This window comes from Pleurodeles waltl, chromosome 7 (genome assembly GCF_031143425.1).
Source record: "Pleurodeles waltl isolate 20211129_DDA chromosome 7, aPleWal1.hap1.20221129, whole genome shotgun sequence".
Classification (NCBI taxonomy): domain Eukaryota; kingdom Metazoa; phylum Chordata; class Amphibia; order Caudata; family Salamandridae; genus Pleurodeles; species Pleurodeles waltl.
Genome location: NC_090446.1, coordinates 1,114,565,558 through 1,114,588,212, shown reverse-complemented (window position 1 = coordinate 1,114,588,212; position 22,655 = coordinate 1,114,565,558). Strand labels below are relative to the sequence as shown.

The following is a 22,655-nucleotide window of genomic DNA, read 5'->3' as shown; positions in this document are numbered from 1 at the left end:
ACCCCCAGGGTTCGGACGTCCTTGGCGATGGCACGCCTGGTGGGCGCTGAACTAGAGGAATAGTACAGGGGAAAAGGAAAAACTTTTACCCTCCGGACCATCACAGTCATTGGCCCACATTCCCACCCTTGCCCAGATGCACATACACTCACCGTCGGATCATGCAGGCCTCATTCCCCCACCCCCGTATCTTCCATCCACACCACTCCAAACAGGCATTGCCCATACAGCATGCTCACAGTGTACTCACCTGTTTGTCTGGAGGACCATAGAGTAGCGAGTACTGGGGGAGGACCCCATCTACTAGTTTGTCCAACTCATCCGATGTGAAGGCAGGGGCCCTTTCCCCAGACACATGAGCCATCGTCGCTTCCAGACTGAGGTCACAGCAGCACTTGCAGTGTAGGTCCTCTCCTTTCGAAGATCAGGTATCAAGTGATTGAACAGATAGAAAATGGCGGTCACGTCCGTGGCGGTGCGTACCGTCACCGCTGGCGTACATCGTCATTGGCTCCTGGGAACCACAAGGTCCAATGATAACCAATGCAGGATTGCGCCGCGGTCTTCGACCGCCTACCGCGACGGTGTACAACGCCAGCGCAGTTACCTCATATCCCCTTGTCCCACATTACAGGTCAGGCTGCCGCCATTTCAGGGGGCCACATGGCATTAATTTTAAATGCGTCACACATATCTAGGCCTTACATACACACAGAGACAGGCACATAGTGGATTGACAAATGTGTGCAATAAAATTGTATTTTTACTACCTCATTGTTGGCTGACTCTGTGCTCGCTGTTCTCGTCCATAGGGCATGTTTGCTGGGGCAGGTGAGGAGATGGCGGAATCCTCCGGTGTACAGACCGCTGGTGGACCTGTCGACAATGGAAGAGAGACATGTAATAGTCACCTACAGACTTGATCGTGCCACAATCCAAGAACTGTGTGCCCAGTTGGAGCAAGACCTGATGTCAGCTATCCGCCATCCCACAGGAATTCCCCCACTAGTGCAAGTCCTGTCAGTACTCCATTTCCTGGCAAGTGGGTCTTTTCAAACTACAGTGGCCATAGCATCAGGGATGTCTCAGCCTATGTTCTCAAACGTGTTGTCCAGAGTGTTGTCTGCCCTGCTGAAACACATGCGCAGCTACATCGTTTTCCCTCAGGTGGAGGATTTGCCTACAGTGAAAGGTGACTTCTATGCCCTGGGACAGACCTCCAACATCATAGGTGCCATTGATGGGACACATGTGGCCTTGGTACCCCCCGCAAGAGTGAACAGGTATACAGAAACCGGAAGAGGTACCATTCTATGAATGTGCAGATGGTGTGTTTGGCCAGCCAGTACATCTCCCATGTGAACGCCAAGTTTCCTGGCTCAGTGCATGACGCTTACATTCTGAGGAATAGCAGCATCCCTTACCTGATGGGGCAACTCCAGAGGCACTGTGTGTGGCTAATAGGTGAGGACAAGGACCCTATACAGTGTGAATAGTTGTCTGGGTCTGGGGGTTGTCCCTAAGGGTTAGTGTGTGTCTAACAGTTGTCCCTTGACATTTGCAGGTGACTCTGGTTACCCCACCCTGTCATGGCTACTGACCCTAGTGAGAAATCCCAGGACAAGGGCAGAAGAACACTACAGTGAGGCACATGGGTGAACTAGGAGAGTGATTGAGAGGACCTTTGTCCTCCTGAAGGCCAGGTTCTGGTGCCTCCATATGACTGGTGGTTTCCTCTATTATTCACCAAAGAAGGTGTGTCAGATCATCGTGGCCTGCTGTATGCTGCACAACTTGGCTTTGCGACGACAGGTGCCTTTTCTGCAGGAGGATGGTCCAGAAGGGGGTCTTGTGGCAGCTGTGGAGCCTGTGGACAGTGAAGAAGATGAGGCAGAAGAGGAGGACATAGACAACAGAAACAACGTGATCCAGCAATACTTCCAGTGAGACACAGGTAAGAAGACATCACTGCCTCTTACATCTGATAAAATTGTAAGACCTATCATCTGTCTGTCACTTTCACCCAGTGTATGGGCCCTGACTTGTCACTTTGCCTTTCCTTTTCACAGATGTGGGTCCCACTGTGTGACCTCTGGTATGTTACCTCATGGACTTGAGCTGTGTGACATAGGTATGTTGACAAATTGAATGGACATTGGTATTTCCTTCAGTTATTGCAAATACACATTTGTGAAAGCACAGACTGACTACAGATTGTTTTGTGAATCAAGGGTGTTTATTTAAGTGCAAAATAGTGGAGGTGGTTTTAAAGTGGTCAGGGGTGATGGTGGAGGAATGTCCATGGCAGAGTCCAGTCTATTTGTCTCACAGGTGCATTGTCCAAAGGGGCATAGGAAGTGGAGCAATGGCAGTTTAAGGATGGACAGGGTGACAAAGTGGGACAGAAGGATGACAATCAGGGTGGTCTCATTTCTTGGCGGGGGTCTTGGCATTGTTCTCTGTCTTTGTCCTGGATCTCAGGGACCGCTTGCAGGGTGGTTCTCCATCTGCAGGGGGTGGGATGCTGGTGTCGTGGTCCTGTGGTGGTGCCTCCTGTCCACTAGCGCCGGCGGAGGTGGTGGGCAGTTCATCGTCCAGGCTAGTGTCAGGGGCCCCTTGAGTGCCACAGTGTCCCTCCTGGTGTTCACAAGGTCCTTCAGCACCACTACAATGGTGCCCAGGGAGGTGTTGATGGACTTGAGTTCCTCCCTGAACCCCAAATACTGTTCCTCCTGCAGCCGCTGGGTCTCCTGAAACTTGGCCAGTACCGTTGCCATCGTCTCCTGGGAATGATGGTACGCTCCCATGATGTTGGAGAGGGCCTCGTGGAGAGTGGGTTCCCTGGGCCTGTCCTCCCCCTATCGCACAGCAGACCTCCCAGTTCCCCTGTTTTCCTGGGCCTCTGTCCCCTGAACCATGTGCCCACTGCCACAGCCCCCAGGTCCCTCCTGTTCTTGGGGTGGTGGGTTTGCCTGGGTTCCCTGTAGTGGTGGACACACTGCTGCTGCACGTGTCCTGGGGACAGAGGTCTGGGCCCGCTGTGTGGGTGCTGTGCTGGTGTTTCCTGAGGGGGAGGCTCTGTGGTGGGCTGTGACTGTGTCAGGGGAACCGACTGTCCCGAGGTCCCAGATGGGCCGGGCTGGTCATCTAGATCCAGTTGGACAGAGCTGCTGTCATCAATGTGGGCCTCTTCAGTGGGGGGGTGGACATGTCTGGAACCTCCTGTCCGGTGACATTGGGGAGGGGTCCTGCAGGGGTGTAAAAGCATGATTATTGTATCTGTGTGTGCCGTGGTGTGCAATGGGTGGGTGACCCTGTACCCCAGTGCTTCCATTCTTGTGTAGGACCTTGTGTGATAATTGTTTTGGGGTCTGTGTTGGTATCTGTAGTGGACATGCTTTGGTGATGGGTGTCCATGCTTTTGTGTTGCATGCAGGGCTTGGTGTTGGGATATATGGTTTGTGATAATGGGACATATATGAGGAGTTGGAGTGATGGGGGTGAGGGCGAGGGTGGGGGTATGTGTTAGCATGCAGGTAGGGTGGGTGATATGGTAGTTAAAATTTGACTTAGCAGAGTCCATTCCTCCTGCGAGGCCCTCAGGATGCAGTATAGCAAAGACCTGCTCCTCCCATGTTGTTAGTTGTGGGGGAGGAGGTGGGGGTCTGCTGCCAGTCCTCTGAACTGCAATGTGGTGTCTTGAGACCACTGAACGCACCTTCCTCCGTAGGTCGTTCCACCTCTTCCTGATGTCATCCCGTGTTCTTGGGTGCTGTCCCACTGTGTTGACCCTGCCCACGATTCTGCGCCATAGCTCCATCTTCCTAGCTATGGATGTGTGCTGCACCTGTGATCCGAATAGCTGTGGCTCTACCTGGATGATTTCCTCCACCATGACCCAGTGCTCCTCCTCAGAAAACCTGGGGTGTCTTTGCGGTGCCATGGGGTGGTGTGGGTGATGTGTGAGGTGGTGTGTGTTGTGATGTGTGAGGGGATGTGTTGGTGTGTGTTGTGTGAGGTGCGTGGATGTTGTGTAAGTGATGGTGTTGAATGCCTGTGGATGCTAGTTTGTTGATGGTGGTGTCTCTCTCTGGCCTTCTGTTGCTATTCTGGTCGTAAGGGTTTGTGGGTGATGTGGGTGTGTGTTTTATATTGTATTGAGTGTGTGGGAGTGGTGTGTGTATGTGTATCAGGTGTGTGTATTTCAAATTGTCCAATGTGGTTGTGTTTTGTAAATGTGTGTGTATTTTGAGCGCGCCGGTGTGTACCACCAATGGAATACTGCGGTTGAAAGACAGCTGCGTGGATTCGTGGGTCGTGATAGTGTGGGTGTATTCCTGTTGGCGTGACGGTGTCGGTTTTGTTATCGCCAATTTATCACTGACATTTGGTGTGGCGGATTTGTGTGGGTGTCTGAATTTTGGAGGATTCCGAGCTGTGGGTCGTAATACCTGTAGCGGAATTCCGCAGCCGCGGCTGTGTGTTGGTGGTCTCCTGCACGGCGGTAAGCGCCATTTACCACCAATGTTGTAATGAGGGCCATAATCTTCAAGCGTTCTATTATGTACTAGAAAGGAATTCCAAAGCCTAGCTGCAGCAGCAGTAAATGCCCTGTCTCCCCATCTGACTTTCTTGCAGCGGGGAACAAGGATCTTGTACAGACCCGCTGATCTTGAAAAGCGGCTAGGAGTATACGACCTTAAAGTGGATTGAAGATATGCAAATCCCTGGGAATGACGAGCCTTATATGTAAGACATAAAGCCTTGAAGGAGATACGCTTTCTAATAGGTAGCCAGTGTGACTGTCTGAGACTCTCACTAGCTGAGGCTGACCTTGGGAGACCCACGACTAAACAAGCTGTTGCATTCTGTATGAGGTGAAGCTTATGTAAGGCACCTTGATTAATGTTTAGAAATAATGCATTAGAATAGTCCAGTCTGGGCATGACCAAAACAAATACGTCAGGTGATATACCACCTTGCAGATAAAGTGAATGAAAAAAGATAAATGCAACTTGGAAAAGAGTAGCCAGCGGGTCTGCAACTTAGTAGTGCATTGCAAGCTCTTTGGGCCTGTTAACCAAAGAGCTTCACCTATTTTCTGACGAACTGCTATGTATATGGCACTCTGTATTGTTGATGGTAGTTTTGTTTACTATGTACTGCTGTATTAAAGAAAAACAAATAATTAAAAAACACAATTTCGAGATTTAAAGGAGTGTTGTATGATAATGTGAAGTATTGCAACTAAATAGTATGGGAATGGATATGTATTTTTGTGTGAACAAGGAACCGTAGAAAAATGCTGGTGGAGGTTAAACTGTCAGGTGGCAGTTGCATTGTCAAGCCAGACTTCAAAATTATGCAGGTTAATGAGAGCCCTCTTCCCAACTTTGCTTCTGCTAGAGAAAAACAACATAAATTATGGCTTTATCTAAGACATCTTAATGGCATTGCAATGCCATATGTGTGCCCCTGAAAGTTCAACCTCAGCTAAATGAATAAAGAAAATGATCATGGTTGTGTGGAGGAATAGCACTTTTTTGTGGAAGCACATAACTTCTGCCTAATTAAAAAATGTACTCCTGGCATCAGCATGTCGGTAAAACCAAAGGCCCTCTGTGGTGATTCTAACATAATACCTGATGACAGCTGCTCTATCAAGCCGCACCATAAAAAGGGGACAGGGAAGACAAACGGAGAAGAATACAAAGGGGGAGGGCAAAAGAAGTTATTAAAATGGACTGATTCAAAGAAAACTATTACAAAAATGAGAGATGAAAATAAAGTGTAAAAAAACAAAAACCACTGAAAAGTCTAAAATGTAACAGTATGTACTAATACACATAGTGCTGTTACAGCTTGGGCACACTAGCTTCATGTGTGTCCCTTGTGTGCCTCCAACAAACATTTCCAGCAGTGCCACTGTAAATGCCAAAGTCAGTGTAGTTCGTTCGAAACTACCTAAAACTTCTCACTAAGACTGCACCAGAGTTCTTTGCCTCACAGTGGACTACTATCTTCATTTTAAAACAGAGTATTCAAAAGTTACTTTATGAACAAGACACATCTATTGCCTCCCAGAACACTGTGAGGGTATAATAAAGGAGGATGACAGCAGCTAGTTTCATGGGACATCAATAAGAAAGTGAATAAAAATAGTGTTGGGCGACAAATCTATTTTCCAGCACAGGCTGTAATAGTCCTTAGAATCAGAGCTCTACCGAGTCTCAGACAAACTCTGATTTATGCTTCAGGTCATAAGCCCTTAATCAGAGTGGGAATATAAAGTGCCCAACTGTCTGACCTCCGCCATAGTTAATGTCTGTTAACCTTATTATAGAGTTGAACAGAAATCAATATCGGCACAAAACAACAGGGGTGCCCTGAGGTAACAATAACTCGCCTCCCTGCCATGCACTGATTTTTCCTCAAAAATGTTACTGCAAATATTACATTGGTATTATCAATGATGTTATCAAACATGTAATGAGTTCCGTAATTTGTGGGGTACTTAGCAGTCCATGGCGAAGGCGCAAGTTATAGTTACCTAAGGGCCTGAGTTACTTGAGATAACTCTAACAATAACTGATGAATTGCTATGGTTTAGTACATTTGAAATGTGAGCTTAACTATAACGTCCCTGTAACCTTTGGTTTTTTAAGTGAATGTCTATGTTTTTTTAATTCTATTTCCTAACTCTAACATCCCTGTAACCTTTGTTTTTTTCAGTGAATTTCTATGTTTTTTTTAACATATAGTAATTTTCATTACTATATGTTAATCCAACTGCTGTGCATGGCTGGTCTCCCTTCATTGGACTGGAGTGTTTGCTGTGACTTGCTGGCAGCTGTCAAAGCTGCCACCAAGCCACAGCAAACAGCTATGTCCCGGGGGTGGGCACCACATCAAATCAAATCAAATCAAAAACATTTATAAAGCGCGCTATTCACCCGTGAGGGTCTCAAGGCGCAAGGGGAAGGGGGTTACTGCTGCTCGAAGAGCCAGGTTTTGAGCTGCCTCCGGAATGCAGGGTGGTCCTGGGAGGTCCTGAGGTTGGCGGGGAGGGAGTTCCATGTCTTGGCCGCCAGGTAGGAGAAGGATTTCCCACCTGCCGTGGTGCGGCGGATGCGAGGGACGGCGGCGAGTGCGAGGTTGGCGGAGTGAAGTTGACGGGTGGGCGTGTAGAAGCTGAGGCGACGGTTGAGGTATTCGGGTCCCTTGTTGTGGAGGGCTTTGTTGTGTGGGTGAGGAGCCGGAAGGTGATCCTTTTGTTGACGGGAAGCCAGTGCAGGTGTCTCAGGTGGGTGGAGATGTGTCTGTTGCGGGGTATGTCGAATGAAATAGCAGGACCCGTCCCTGGGGGGTTGCGGTCCCCAGCACCATCAGGGGCTCCTCGAGTGGGGCCACGTGGCACTCCCCAACAAGAATAGCCCAGTGGAGGTGGAGGTGGTGGTCCCTGGGGCTGCGACGGGCCACACGGCCCCCAAGGCATTGTTTTTCTTTAGTGTCCCGGGGAGGTGGTGGTCCCCGGGGCAGCAGGAGAGTAGGGGGAGTGTCCGATGCATGATATTAGGTCTAAGGCCCAGGGAGGTGGTGGTCCTTGGGATAGCAGGGTTGCCCCCCCCCTCGCACTCCAATAAACAATGCCCTTGGGACTTGGTCCACCTGGGGACTTCTGAATAACAAAGCGTGGGAAACTGTGCTTTTTTAAACATTTTTACAGTGGATTTGCGACCCCGTCGCGATTCTGCAGCAAATGTTTTTTTAAAAGTGCTTCTTAGCCCTGGGGGAATGGTGTCCCTCTGGGACTGCAGTATCAGAGCTAAGGGGTCAGTGTGACTATCCCCTGGCACCTTTTCTTTATTTTTAACCTTTTTTCTGGGACTTGGCTGAAGCCAACTTCCAACTTGGATGGCAACACTTCATTGTTGAAGTGTTGACAGCCAATCAGATCTCAGCACAAGGACAGGAGAGGTTGCGAATCCTTTGTGTCCCTATATATACAAATTTGGATTTTCTTTCACTTCCCTAAAACTACTGAATGGATTTACACCACATAACATAAAGTTTGCTTTCTATACCAAAAGCTACCTTTCTGCCAAATTTGGTGTAATTCCGTCCAGTGGTTTTGGCGCTATCGCTGTTCTAAATCCCTATGGAAAAGTGAATGGGCTAAATGTTTTTTGGGACCCACCCTTTTTCTCGTCCCCGCTTGACGGATCACCCTGAAATTTTCCAGACAGCAGCTGAAGTGACTGGCAATTTTTTTGTGGAAAATTTTGTGAAGATTCATCAACCAGCACCAAAGATATAGGGAAGTAAAAAAAAAGCTTTTTCTATAGAAACTAGGTCCTAACTATAAATACCTAGTGGCGACTGCCACTAGGTCAATATTTATACATAGTACCTATATATATGAGAACTAATTCTGCCCTCTTTACTTGTTTATATATTTAAGCAACTACATCACTATTTACTGCGCCCATTCATGCTTATAGAATTGGATGTGAAAATTTGAATAAACAACAACCCAGGAAGCACTCAGACCTTTCCTACCATTTACTGGCACTGTATAGAGTTATCGGTGACAGTGCTAAAGAAAATTATTCCCATACGAAGCATTATTTTGTGACAGACAGCTGCAAAATCAAGCATCCTAAAACAGCTTGTTAAGAAACACTGCATAATTCCAGTGTACAGCCGGCTGTAGTTATGCACTGTACCTTTTGCTGATCCACTTAATGTCCTGCAGCTCACGCAGAGTCTTCTGTGCTTCGGAGAGGCTGGTACCAAGTTCTTGCCAGGACCCTTCATTGCTGCCATAAATGCCCAGATGCCCAAAGAACCACAATCTGTCAAAGGAAATAAGTGACAGTGTTCCTGAAGTGCCAGTGCATTACACGAGACTGATGTGAAGAACTGTTATTAGCACCACACCAGGGAGGGATGACTGCAGGAGCTCCCACAGATGAAGAATGAAAAGAAGCCCATATAAATGACCTACCTTGGATGAGGAACATGAACACCTAGTGTGATCATCAGAGGAGGTCCTGTCCTGGTGCACCCAGTCCAACTGTTTACCATTTCCTTAGATCCTCTACCATTCTGTACTCTTACCCAACACTGCCTTCCCTTGCTGTTTATTAGCATGCAGCAAAAAGTCAGATTAAATGCCCTCTTGGATTCATGTTATATGCAACTCTGAGACTTCAGTCTCTTGATTTCATGTGATAAATTCAGTAGCGGCTCACGTGGCTGGGACTGGGCGGGGCAGAGGTTGCGGAGGGCATGGGGAAAAAATAATTAAATAATAATAATTTTAAAAAACTTACCTCTGCTCCAGCGCCACGAGCCACTCCTCTCCCGTCACTGCTGCAGGCACAGGCTCCCAGCCTGCCCTACGCCAATCCTGACACTGCTAAAAGCAGCTTCAGGATTGTCTGGGAGCGCCCAGCCAGGGTGCTCCCAGGCAGACTGGGGGCCTGTGAAGGCTCTCTCGGTTGCTGGGCTGGAGAGAGCCTACAGCGCATGTGTGTTTGGCCGGCGAATTGTAGAGGAGAAGACGCATAATGGGACAAATGAAAACTCCCTAGTAAAGCCAGTATTCCACACTTCCAAGGGTCTGCCAGAGCAAGTAAGAGCATGCTGTCCTTTCCTCTCACCCCCCATATTGAAGAACTTGTTTCGGAAATACTGTTAACCAACTCTGAAAAGTGGTTCTACGGAATGCCTGAGCTGTAGTAGGTTATCTAATTTAACTCATCTGGCAACCTGGACACAGGAGTACATGCCATATGGTATATATCCAATTGAATTTCTGGGAGGGATAACTCTAAATCTGAGCGCAATAATTCCGCAGCAGAATAATATAAAACATTGTAATGCTCTCTCCCCTGGAGGCAACCACGAATATTATTACCTGATAGGATCTTTTGAAGAGTTTGTAGGGATGAAACTGGAGCATGGATCTTCACTCAGTCCAATGTGGAAGGCTTCTGTTGATGAATGAAAATGACTTCTGTTACAATCAGTGGAACTAGGGAAGATGACTGATGTAACAGCAGGAAAAGCCCGAACTACAGGAAGAAAGGAAAGCAATCAGGCAGTGACATACATAAACCTAGTGATGCAGGCTTGATTTCAGAGGATGGAACAAAGCAGGGGATAAATGTCTGACATCAGAGAGGGGCATATATCAAAAGTGTCAGGACTGATATCAAGTAAGGGACATGAGCAAGAAGATGGTGAGCTGCAATCAAAGAGCGAAATGCACTATGGTACAGCACTCTGAAACCGGAGAACGTAAGTTAAGGTAAGGATTTTTGATAATAGAGAGGAAGAGGCACAGATAAAGGGATCCACACTGATATGAAAAGAAAGGGACAAATCATGAGACAGATGGCTTAAAGCACAGAAAACACAAAATGCTCAAATTATAGCAGAGACTAGAAAAAGTCAGTGGAAGGTAATTGGATCACCAGTGAACTGGTGGAATTGGGGCAGTGGAGAAGGCATTAGTGTAGGTAGGAAAGATGGAAAAGTTAATGTGATAGAGTGATGAGATGGAGGAGGGAATGCTGAATGAAGACAGAAGACTGGGGATTTATGTGATTGAAATGTGGATGATGTGATGAGGTGGAAACATGCAGAAGAGGTTAACGTGATTAGACAGAAGGAGGTGATGTGTTATTTCAATACTGTTGAGAGGCTGTGACAGGATGAAAAGTGATGACCTTAAAGGCAATTAGGAACTGATGGAGAAAAGGGAGTAGAAGGGGATGGGCATGTGATGTGATGTTAAAATGGAGGCTCTGGAGGATGTGATGGAGTGTGATTGTGGAGGGGAATGGATGACTGCAATAGAGGAAAGTAAAGCATGGTGATGGGTAGTGTGGTGTAGAGAATAGAGCATAAAGAAGGCGGAGAGTGATTCTGGAGTGCAAGTGACCTGACGTTCCTACTCAGATTAGTCTGCAGTCTTACCAGAAGCCATGTCTGGAGCTGTGCACACTTGGCGGAGCCGTAGAGCCCCTACTAGATTGCTCCTGGTGTCCTCGTGAAGATGGGGTAGTAAAACAGAGTCTATCCAATGCCAGAAGTCTGCAGAGCTGCAAAATGAGCCAGACCCAATGTTAGAAAAAACAAAATTGTACTCAATGCCATTATCCCAAAAACCACTCACTGTATGTCAGGTCCCCTGTGCCTCCTTTTATATGTATGCCATGCTCTCTGACCACTGTATGGCAGATTTCCCTTCAACACTCACTGATTGCCATTTCTCTTTACATCCCTCAGTGTATTCTTCAGCACCTCTATGGCACACAAGCAAATTGTGGCACAATTGCATTTTCTAGTACAGCTCAACATTTTTCTGACATATGTACCGCCACCCCCCCCTTCACGAACACCTCATTATGATATAATGTGTGCATCCAGTCTTGCTACTTACTCATTACATCTTTTCGATGTCTAGCATTGAAGGTTACATTGGTGTAATCTTGCTATTTTTTTTTGTTCTCGGGGAAATGGAGCTACATGTATTGGGCCACGAAGTTGCAGCCTGTAACTGGAGACTGCATGAAGAACTGGAAATTGGTGATGCGGTCTGATCGTTTGTCACTTGTGATGAGACGGGCTATTGTTTTGTCCCATTCTCCACGAGGAGCTTTGACCTTCATGGACTGAAAGTGTACTGTGAATGGTCACCCAGTACGCAGCCATCCAAGTACAAGAGCATCAGATATTAGGAAACCTTTCTGAGATAAAATGATTGAATGAATTAATGTATGGTTACTAGAAGACCACTTCTGCATTCTAAAGATAAGTGCTTATGAAGGTAACTGAGTATTTAGACCATAGATGTCATGGAAGAACTAAAGTGTCAAGGATTGGATGCTATGAATTCGGTTCAGTTTTTTCATGGCTGCCCGAGAAAAGGGCTACTCCTTCCATTAGTCATGGTCCCACCCTGCACTGTGTAACAAATGTGAAACTTGTCATGTGTTATTGAGGTGCATTGGGCCCATTAGAACACTAAGGTAATCCGTCCCTAGCAATTTTGTAATTTCATCGAGCTCTGCATCTTCTTTTGTCACCCCTAGAAATATGGTAATCTAGGCCAGTTAAGTGGACCTATCCTACAATGCATGGAACTTCACGAGTATATTTGATCTGTATGCTACAGCAAAGCAAAAACCCTATTTCTGTGGCTAAAGTTAGGATGCAGTGTTATGGATTGAGCTTGTCTCTACATCACAAAATGAGATCCAATTTCAAATAATAATGAAACATTCATTAACAGAAGCCAGTTTTATCTTTGCGTGTGCATGCGTCAGGGTATGGATATTGAGTTCCTAACCCAACACTGACCCAATTAAAACCATCTTCGATTCTGCAGCTTATTTGGTGCTAATTTGGAAAAGTTAGTCCACATCACAACTCTTCTCTCTTTTTCACTGGCTTCCCTTCCAGGCATTCAGAAGATGTGAAATAACCTTTACTATCAATAAGTGTCTACACTTCCTATCGCTAAATAGCCAAATACACACATGCATTTATTTACAAGTACAACATTATTTTCAGATGAAGACTCCAAAGGTGAAAAAGAAACACAAAAACTCTAACACATGCCTTTTTCTTTTCAGCACAAAGTGTGGAGCTCACTTTCTCCAGAGAATAGTTAAGGCAGCAACCTGCTCACGTTCACGAAATATACATTTTAACAACAAACAAAAAAACATTTCAGATATTTCATGTTCTAGATTTTATTTTCTACATCAGCTTTCTTTTGAACATGACACTGGTGTTACTCTAGTTTATATTATCTAGGCTTATCAGGCTTCTTAAGAGCTCCAGTGCCATCTTAGGGTAGTGTGTGCTATAGAACAGCTCAAACAAATAGGATATGTAAGGAAGATACTCTATGCACATTTATGTGTACAAACCACACAGCATTAATTATATCTCTTGCCGGACTAGCAAGATAAACTGAAATACAATGGAAATGCACATGTGGGTGAGTTTGCGAAACGGTGAGCCCTCCACTGTCTTGAAATGAAGGACTTTTACCTTGTTTCAAAGACCGCTGATATGAGGACATGGAAATATCATGGAGTGCTTGGGAGACATAACTGACATCGATTGGGCAATTGTCACACTTTTCATGAAATTATAACTAACAATGTGGCTGGATAACAAGAGTGGCAAGGTAACATTTGGGCCCCTATTTATACTTTTTTAGCGCTGCATTTGTGTCGTTTTGTGACGCAAAATCGTCGCAAACTTACAAAGTACAATTGTAATTGCTGCCAGGGCTGGGACCTTGTTTGGATCCATCGCCTGCTCTGCTCTCCAGAATATGCTGTTGCCTTTCTGTGAAGGAATTACTATCCAGAGCAAATTGTTTGCAAATATGTCTTATTTATTGTGGTTGAACAGTTCTAAAAGTGAGGAATATAATGGCTCATTGGTGGACTTTTTGCACTTCTGACTAGCACGACTGGTGCATGTAAGGGGCCGATCCAGTCCTTTATAAAATGTTATTCCCCGTTTTTTCCTTTTCTTGACCTTCATTAGTCGCACTGCAGGCCAAGTATGTTATCTTTGTGATTGGTGTTTAGTTTCTCCCTGTAAACTTTGAAATTAAGCTAGTTGTTTACTAAATTGTAGGTGCTGCTTTTGTTATTACTTTTTCATTTAAAATGTTGCATTTTCTAATTATAGCCTTCTCTTGTGATCCCTGCTAAAGTTTAATATATAGATGGCCTTAGCTAAGCTTCCCTTGAGAAGAATTGTGCCGCTGAGTGGTTGTTTGATTTCTTCTGTTCCATATGTTCCCTCGCAGCCTTTCCAATGCACTGTAACGCTTGGCTTTTTGTTACTGCCTTTGTCCACCCCCGCTGAAGTCCTGCTTAGTTTATATATAGTTTTACTTTAAATGTTTGTTAGTGTTGCTTGTACATACTACTTTGGGGGTAATGCCGTGCCGGTGAAGGACAGACAAGACTAGTTCCCTCTATGTTAATCAATTAGCAGCCACTGGGGTGGTGGTAAATGATGCGTGTAAGCAATTTAGAGCAGCAACTCTCTGAGGGGAAACACACTCCACAGGGACTCCACACTCTTGTGATAAGTGTATTTCTTTACTTTACCCCCACGTCGCTGTTAGTTTATTAAATGTTTTATTTATTATGCTGTTCTGCCAGGTTTCCATGGAGAGGAGGAAGCATTGCGGCCCTTCCCACTCCCCCATGTTAAGCATGGTGGCGGCTTCAGGAGGCCTTGCACCTTTCTTATTTTCTGCACACTCCCGCTTGTTTAAAACCTCTGTCTCTAAGCTCCTTTGTTGTTCTCCCCAGCCCCTCCTGTTGCTCCCTACCCAGGTGGTAACTGCCCCTTCCTGCTCCTTAGTAGCTCTCCCATCCTAAAACACTGCGTTGCCTACCTTCCTGCTGTGTTACTCCTGCCACCCCCCAGCTCTGATTCATCTTCACATCTTCCTGTCTGGCTTTTTGTTTATTTAACTCCCCCAAGATCCTTTGTTGCTCTCCTTCACCCCTCTCCACCACATCTACTCCATGAGCGCCCTGCCTCTCACCATCGCGTTGATTAAAGGAAAACAATGCTCAGGATCACTGGATCCTAAACAAAGTTGCTGGTGCCAGTCTCACACTGCACTGTTTTTATTACATTTTCAGTGTTCTAGTAAAGGTGTACACAGCACTGGCTCTGCTCTGCAACCTGTACTTTGACATAAGCAGCTCAGACTGGAAGACACGTGATGTGTGGTGTATTCTACACATAGATCGCTTATAAATGAATTCATATAATCTATTCATGTTCAGTTGTGATTAATGGTTTAGTTCCTCTTTTCCCTTATTCTGTGCCATAAGCATTCACTTGGAAAAGACAATATCACTTATGCCACAAGCCGGCAGGTCACACTGTCCTGCATCTGCCTGTCCGTGTCATAATGTGCCGCAAATCACATGGGTTCACTACACACTGAATGGGTTTCAGTTCCATTATCCAGTTATCATCCTCACAACATGAAAGATGAAATCAAACAATTGAAAAGTGAAGGGAGCCGTCCATGATTTATGCAGAATGTGTTGCTGGAGTGTCACTTTCTCAGAGACAGCATGTAGCAGAAGCACTCCAGTATAATGCAGGCTAGGGAGAGGTGCTTCACGTGCTGGAGATAACGGCTCCTCATGTTTCCCACATAAGAGATAGTGTGCTGCATGGCTAAACACTTATAAGGTCCCAAATTCAAGACCTATTGACTATGCCAATGCTTGTTACAGTAATTTAGTGCACCTTTGTCTTAGAAGCCATTCCATTTAACATTTGCATCCCATACAGAATACGACAGTTATAGTTTTATTAAAATTCCCAAGATTTAACCATATATCACGAGGCTTGCAATCCCACATGTCAGGTAAGGCCTACATTTCAATTTGATGGGTGGCTTGACAGTTGTCTCCAACACCCACACCAGCAGAGCACCAAGCCTGCCTGGTGGGGATCTCTGCACCTGCAGTACAGGCTGATATAAAATTAGACTGTCTCATTCAACACCGGATAGCTGTCAACTCCACCTGCTCTTGGACCCACACTGTGCCCCTGGCCAGCCCAGTCACCCACTCCTACCACTGGCTCATTCGTGCATGCTATATTGTCAACTCTCCTTCCTGCCCCCTTCCCCTGCCTTCCCACTTCCAGAGTCTTCTCCTACCCCTCTCAGTCGTACCACTGAATTGCTGTGAAGTTCATGCTATTCTGCCGCTCCACGGTGATGGCCTGCTTAACAGCAGTGTGCAAGAGGCGGATGTTGTTGTCATGGAAACAGCTCTGGTAGTTCAGTATTAGCACCACCAACACAAACAACATATGAAGGAGGCAACTCTGGGGAGAAGACAAAAGGTGTCAGGGTACACTAAGGAAACATAACTATAGCTGTATAACATTTAAGCAAACAATAATACTGTGATGATATGGGGCTAATGGAAAAGGGTGCATGTGCAAGAATCATGGTGCAAGGCTGAGGGTGTAAGGCAGATAGTGGAATGATTAAAGAAAAAAGGATGTGAGTGCAAGGATAAGCATATAAAGACAAAGCTATACATATAAGGGCTAAAGATTGCAAGTGTAATAGATTTGGAGGAGGAACCATTGAGGGTGCAAGGAATGGGATTTAAGACTGAGACTAACAGATGTATGGTGTATGGTTAAGGGTTTAAAATGAGGATGCAATGTAATGCTAAAAGTACAAGACATTAAGGCTGAGGGTAAAAGGCAGTGGGTGCAAGACTAGATGGTGACAATTAGGGCTGAAGGTGCTTGTGGTGTGGGGATGACTCACTTTCATGAGCTTCCTGAGGGCCCGTACTTTCCTAGCCTCTTCCTTTGCTTGAAGCAATCCATAGCCACAGGGTGCCCTCACCTTCCCCACACGTTCTGGCATTTTCCTAATGTGAGGCTTCTCCACCAGGCCTTCGGCCTCGCTGTGCACCGGCTTTGTCAGCAGCGCAGCTCGCAATGCCTCCAGAACGACCTAGGAAGAGGAGAGACAGAGAAAAAAGCAAAGAGGACTCAGCAACAATGCAGTTTTACTGGAGGACACATTTTCAAAATCACCTATTTCAGAACCTGGTTCAAAAGGCACCAACATATTACTTATAAGAGCATACAGTACGATTTGTTATTTCCAGCATTAAGCATGAACTTCAGAAACCAGAATGGTGGCTTGGCAATAGTTTGGGGCCAAATTTGGGATGGTTTCAACCACAGCATATCTCAATATACCATGGGGATATTCACCAAAACAGCAAAAAGAGAAGGGATTTTTCATTATACCTCTGTAGTGATTCACCCCCCGCCCCAAGAGAAAGAGCTAGTAAAAACCATGCAGAATCTTTCTTAAGGTGTAAATCAATACAATGAGCACCTGCATTACATTATGGATAGAAACACCTAACTTCGATTGACTCCTTTTGTCTTACACAATTAGACTGCCTGACAATTTCGCGGCTCCTTCGCAATGGTGAAGGAGTGTCGCCCTCCTGGCTGAACCAGGAGCTAAAAAATAGAACAATATTTCTTTATCGTTTTATCTTTCAGCTGCTGGCTCAGCCAGCAGCATGTGAAGGGGGTGGGGCTGGCTAGGCCACAGGAGGCTGGAGGGGAAGAGAGTGCACCTAAGTGCACATGTGCAAGCCAAACAAACATGCGCACTTAGGTTTCTCCAACCTGGCTGTGTTGAACAGCCGGGCTGAAGAAACTGCACAGACCCCAGGGCACTGTCTGAGCAGCAGTCCAAGCTGCTCATACTAATCCTGCCACTGCTTTCATGCTAAGTTTAGCATGAAAGCAGCACCAGGATTGCTGGGGAGCCTGTGATGGTGTCCAAGTGAATGCTGGGACACCAGAAGAGGAAGAATGAAGCGGCAGGAGGTGGCGGTGGCGATGAAAAGAGGTAGTTTTATTTTATTTTATTTTTATTCCCCCCACCCCATCGCTCCCTCCTGCCTGCCCCTCCCCTTGAGATTTGTGGCGGCCGCCACTGGCTTGACAAGCATTCCTTGTCTTCATCCACTCTCAACATTCTAAGAAATAAACAGCAGTATGTGTGGAGGACATCACTGTCTATAATGCTGTGGGGAAATTATACCCATCAATTCACACTGCAGCACAGATGCAGCTACTGTACACACTGTAGATGATATCCTCCTGACCACAGGTGAATCTAACCCCTGCCTCCTGGTACTGCTGGACCTCTCAGCCACCTTCCACACCGTGAACCATCCCATTGTCATCCACAGCTGATGGCTCAATTGGGATTCACTTGCAATGTTCCTCAAGGGTTCTCCTCCTACCTTTCCAACTGGTACAAGTTTGTTCTCACAGGCATTTCCAGATTCCAGAAGATCCCCATCACCTGCAGAGTCCTGCAGGGTACCATCTTGTCCCGCATCAACTTCTACCTCTGCATGCGGCCCCTTGGGGCTGTCCTCAGTGAGAACAGCATTAGATCAACAACATGCTGCTAATACACAACTTTAATTGAAAGTATCTTCCGCTCTAGACTCCAACTTCTCAAACATTGCCTGGATGTCTAGCATCTACCTAGAGCTCCACCCCATATAAGTCAGAATTCCTGTTATTTGCCAGGGTGAATTAGTTCAAATCTGGCCATTGGCATGATCCTTGATGGCGTCAAACCTCAACTTTCACCCAATACCAACTGACCTATATTTTTCATCTGCTAAAGAAACTGAAACTATTCCTCCTAGAAAGCAACGTCAGAACTTCTGCTCAAGCCCTCGGACTCTTGCATCTGGATGTAAAACACCTTGCTGTGTGGCCTTGTATACTGCACACTGGCCTCCCTTGAGGGCATCATACATGCTGTAGAATTTCTTATGCAGGCCGAAGAAATATGTTCACATCACTCCCATATTGATGAAATGCCACCGCTCTCCTTGCCAGCCTGCATCAATTTCAAAACCAGCTGCATGGTTTAAAAAAACATTTCAACTGGTATCCCCACCCCTATGGCTGACAAGCTTACCATTCCCAGTGGATCTTGGCTCACTCACAGTCAGGATGATGTCAGATTGGAAACAATATGTATAAGAAAGAACAAACAAGGCAACAGGCCTTTTACAGGTATGCACCCAACATGAGAAACAACATCCTTGAATCCATCAAGGATGTCCCGAACTTCCTCCAAATTAACAACAAGTTTAAGATGCAGTTCCTTTCTGCACAATTTTGCTTCTAGAAATCAGCTTGTTGATTGCATTCTTGCCTTAGACCCTCTACAGAGCTAAACAAATAACACACACAACCAAACGTACATACAAATAGCATATTGTCGATGAGAAGCCTTTTTAATCCTTGCAATTGCAGCAAAAATAAAAGTGACATTATGCAGACTCCTTTTCCTTTCAAACCCAGAGCAATTCAGCTTTGTAGCAGCTCAGAATAGGAAGTGGTCAAGTGTTCAATGGATCTTTCTTGGCTTGTACTGCAGAGGGGGCTGGAGTATATAGCACTTGTAAATGATAAATGGCTGAGGATGAAGGACAGTGTGGCACATAATACGTAAAAATACAGTGAAGGTTTCGTAATTGTTTGGTTGAAAGGCAGGGCAGCCAAAAAGTTAGTTGGAAACTGCCTTACCTTAATGGACAGTACGTGGTGTAGGTGTACCGTCTATATTATGGACAAGCTTCCTCAAAAACCCCAGAAAACTTAGGAAACCTATAACACGATTACTTCAGAATAAGTCCTCAAAATAGTGAAACGTGTTAGATGAGAAACCTACTAGGCAGATCCAATTACAGCAATTATTATCAAAATAGACATCCTTCTACTATAACCATCATAGTACCTGCAGATCAATGCTTTTTGACATAGGGAATATTTCCAGATCAATCGAAAATGGGCCAATAAAACACAACTTGGACTCAAGTCCTTCTCCAAACTCTCATTGCTGTAGAAAACAATTGGGTAAAGTGTCTCTTCCCAACTCACCTCCTACAAAAATGAGAATTACTAACTGTCAGCCTAGTTTCCCGATCGCATTTCAGCACAGAAATAGCAATCCTTGATGATTTCCATTGTATTTTGGATGAAGGAGTGTCTTGATTAATCCTCTTATTGGCTCTGCCAGCAACTTTCAGCACTGTTGTTAATCAGAAACTTCTAGACATACTAAAACGTGAATGACACTCAGGAAGCAAGTCCTAACCTGTTGCTTCATCGTCACCTCCATCAGCAAGCAGATTGTGGAGACTGGCAGACAAATCACAAGCTCTTCCCCACAGCCTACAGAGCTCCCCAATAATCCATAATCAAGCATAAAGCACACACTTGTCTGAAACTGGAGTCAATTTTCACAAATAATCAGATGATACACACCTTGACATAAAAATAGCATTTGTTTATTACATCCTCGCCCCTCAGACTTGCCTCAACAAACTACTAATGTGGATGTCTGCCAGTTTTCTGATGCTGAACCCACAACAAAAAAACACACAAATACTGAATACCTCCTCTTTAACTCAAAGCTCAAAAACTAAATTGTGCAGCTTTTGAAAAATAAAAGAAACAAGGCTTCTCCCCCTGCCTACTTAAGTAGTGACATTATTAGGATTCACACTAGAAAGCACACTCCCACCAATGCACCATGTAAACAAACTGCCTCAACCAACAAACATCTACTTACATTCACTATGGAAAACTACAAAAATGCTAACTCCAAACCAGCTTAAAACAACAACCCACACCTGGATTTAAAAGGCAGTCTTTCACACCACCACCAAACATATCTCTCCTTTCTTACATAAACGCCACTGCTTACTGCTAAAACCAAGCATCAAATTCAAGAAGGGGTGTATCGCATACAAAGCTGACCACCTAAACAATTAGTCATCTCTGGCCAACCTACGTACCATAGCAGGTGACCAACTAATCCTCGGATTGCTTTTAGAACCACCAAAATTCAGGGCGTCCTAAACAAACCATGAAGCAGCCATTCACCATAATAGCAACAGATCTCAGGACATCTCTCCCTCTTAGGCTGAGAACCCAACATACCCTTCCATGACTTAAGAGACTAAAACTCATCACTTTAAAATACAGATTAACTAAATGTCAGTAGACTCTGATTTTCATTCCCCCACTGCATGTTCCCGAATGACTACATGTGTAATGCTTTGGAACTTCCTCTCCCAGCAACCACTTCCCTAATAATAATATTTTTCTAAGATGTTTTAATTCTGCTATGGTGCATGTTGGTTACTATGTAATGCATACTGATAATACTTGGTACAGATACACACGACAAAACTGTTAAAATGAATGAGCAGGTTATTATTTTCTGCAGTGTATTCTTCCAGCCAGTGTATAATGCTCTGAATCCAGCAACTAGTATGGCACTCTAGAACACACTCTCTTCTCAGCCTGAAAATGCCTGACCTTGCCTTAATATTTGGGTGTGCTGACTAATTGGCTTTTGTTTCTCGGATGGAAATTGATATTTTGCAGGAAAGATGGACAAACAGTGATTTTATATTTGATAGTAATGTTTTCAACCAGCGACTAAGGCCTAAAGAGATAGGTTGACGGCTGGTCCTACAACCCTTGTGAGAGCAGGGTTTGGTGTGCTACCCACCTTAAAACATTCAGACATCTATTTCGCACTGATAGTGAAATTAAGCATTTTTTTCTTCATGACACATTTTACGTTCTGTATGAGGAATGTCTGGTTAGCCCCAATAGGATCTGGGAAATCCTATTTGGAAAACATTTTGGAAGAGGATAATGAAATGTATTGGACTTTGGCGACTAACAGTAAGTAAGCCAAGGATGTTTGCAGTGAGTGAACTCTAGACTAGAGTCCTAAAAAATCGACTTGTGCAAGTTTTTTTCCACGTGTGGATTCCTTGACAATTTAGCCGAGTTCTTTTGAGAAGTTAGTATTGAATAATTTCATGGGCTGTTCTAAAGAACAATATTGAAAAGGAAAGGTAGGAAAAGTGACTGGATTTTAGAAAGTCAAGACAGTCTGAGTGGTTGAAAGGTAGATAGGCAAATACTTTTCTTCATTTGCAAATCCATGAAATTAGCCAGAGTGGTCATATGATGAAAAGTTTAAAAACAGCATGAGCACCTTCTGAAGAGTGAAGGCTGTCACCTATAACCGCCTCTCTTCATTAGTGGCGCACTAGAGACTTTTTTATCTGGAACAAGTGGTGTTGAGTGTAGATGGAAGCGGGGCACATAGTAAGTCTGGCCAGGAGGCCAGGAGGACAAAGACATAGAAAAGAGTTTTCAAATTGCAGAGAAGAGCAGAATGTTGTGGTGATACCGGCATGAAGATGTTGGCAGGCAGTGCTAGAGGCACTAAAGTATTCTGCTAATCAATTTTGGGATTAGGTGGTGGCAAAGGGCCACTGAGGTAAGGATATGAAACAAATGATGAAGTAAGAAATTGTCACGGTGCTTGTGTGAATAGCCATTCCGGGACAGAAGACAGCAGAAAGGAAATGATGTAAGGGTGATATCAGGCCCGGGAGAACAGTGGGATCTGGAAAGTGTTTTGTACCATGATGGCAGAGTGGCTCATATGACCTGTGACATAAATTATATTTGGCATTTGCTGCAAATTCCTGCAGACAGGAAATTACTGTACACAGCATCCGTAAGAAGAAATCTATTAGGAAACTAAAGATACCTCTGGGCTCAAACAAGTGTCAAAACAATAGAGAGTGGTATAAATTAATCTCCCCAAGAATGTCTACGCACAAATAGAGGCAGCCTCATGACCAGGCTAACCAGTCCTCTTCCAGGAAGACACTGATAGAGATGCTGCAGCAGATAAAACGGACAACAACAGGGCAGAGAATTGAAATAAATGAAAAGGAATATTAACTGCACTGCAGAACTTAGAAGGCACAATTAACACAGTAAAAAGGAACGCTATTTTTGCACTCAATGGCTAATTGGCGCCTTACATTAATGAACAACAGAATCACTGACCTGCGTGAGCTCAGTGAAAGATATACTATCACATTTAAACGAGGTGCTCGAGCATTAAATGTGTTCTATTAGCTCGGACATAGTCTTTGAGCTTATTGCCCATT

The 22,655-nt window shown here is 45.0% G+C and overlaps 1 protein-coding gene across 1 annotated transcript in view; it reads right to left on the bottom strand.

The window, feature by feature from the left end:
* The window catches only part of LOC138246998 (polycystin-1-like), a 521,270-nt gene that overhangs the window by 98,350 nt on the left and 400,265 nt on the right, over nt 1-22,655 (bottom strand). The window contains exons 38-42 of the mRNA XM_069201747.1: nt 16,367-16,558; nt 15,755-15,909; nt 10,987-11,111; nt 9,923-10,079; nt 8,727-8,855 (exon numbers count right to left, since the gene is read on the bottom strand). Of these exons, the coding sequence (XP_069057848.1) occupies nt 8,727-8,855; nt 9,923-10,079; nt 10,987-11,111; nt 15,755-15,909; nt 16,367-16,558 (758 nt within the window). The remainder of the gene's footprint in view (nt 1-8,726; nt 8,856-9,922; nt 10,080-10,986; nt 11,112-15,754; nt 15,910-16,366; nt 16,559-22,655) is intronic.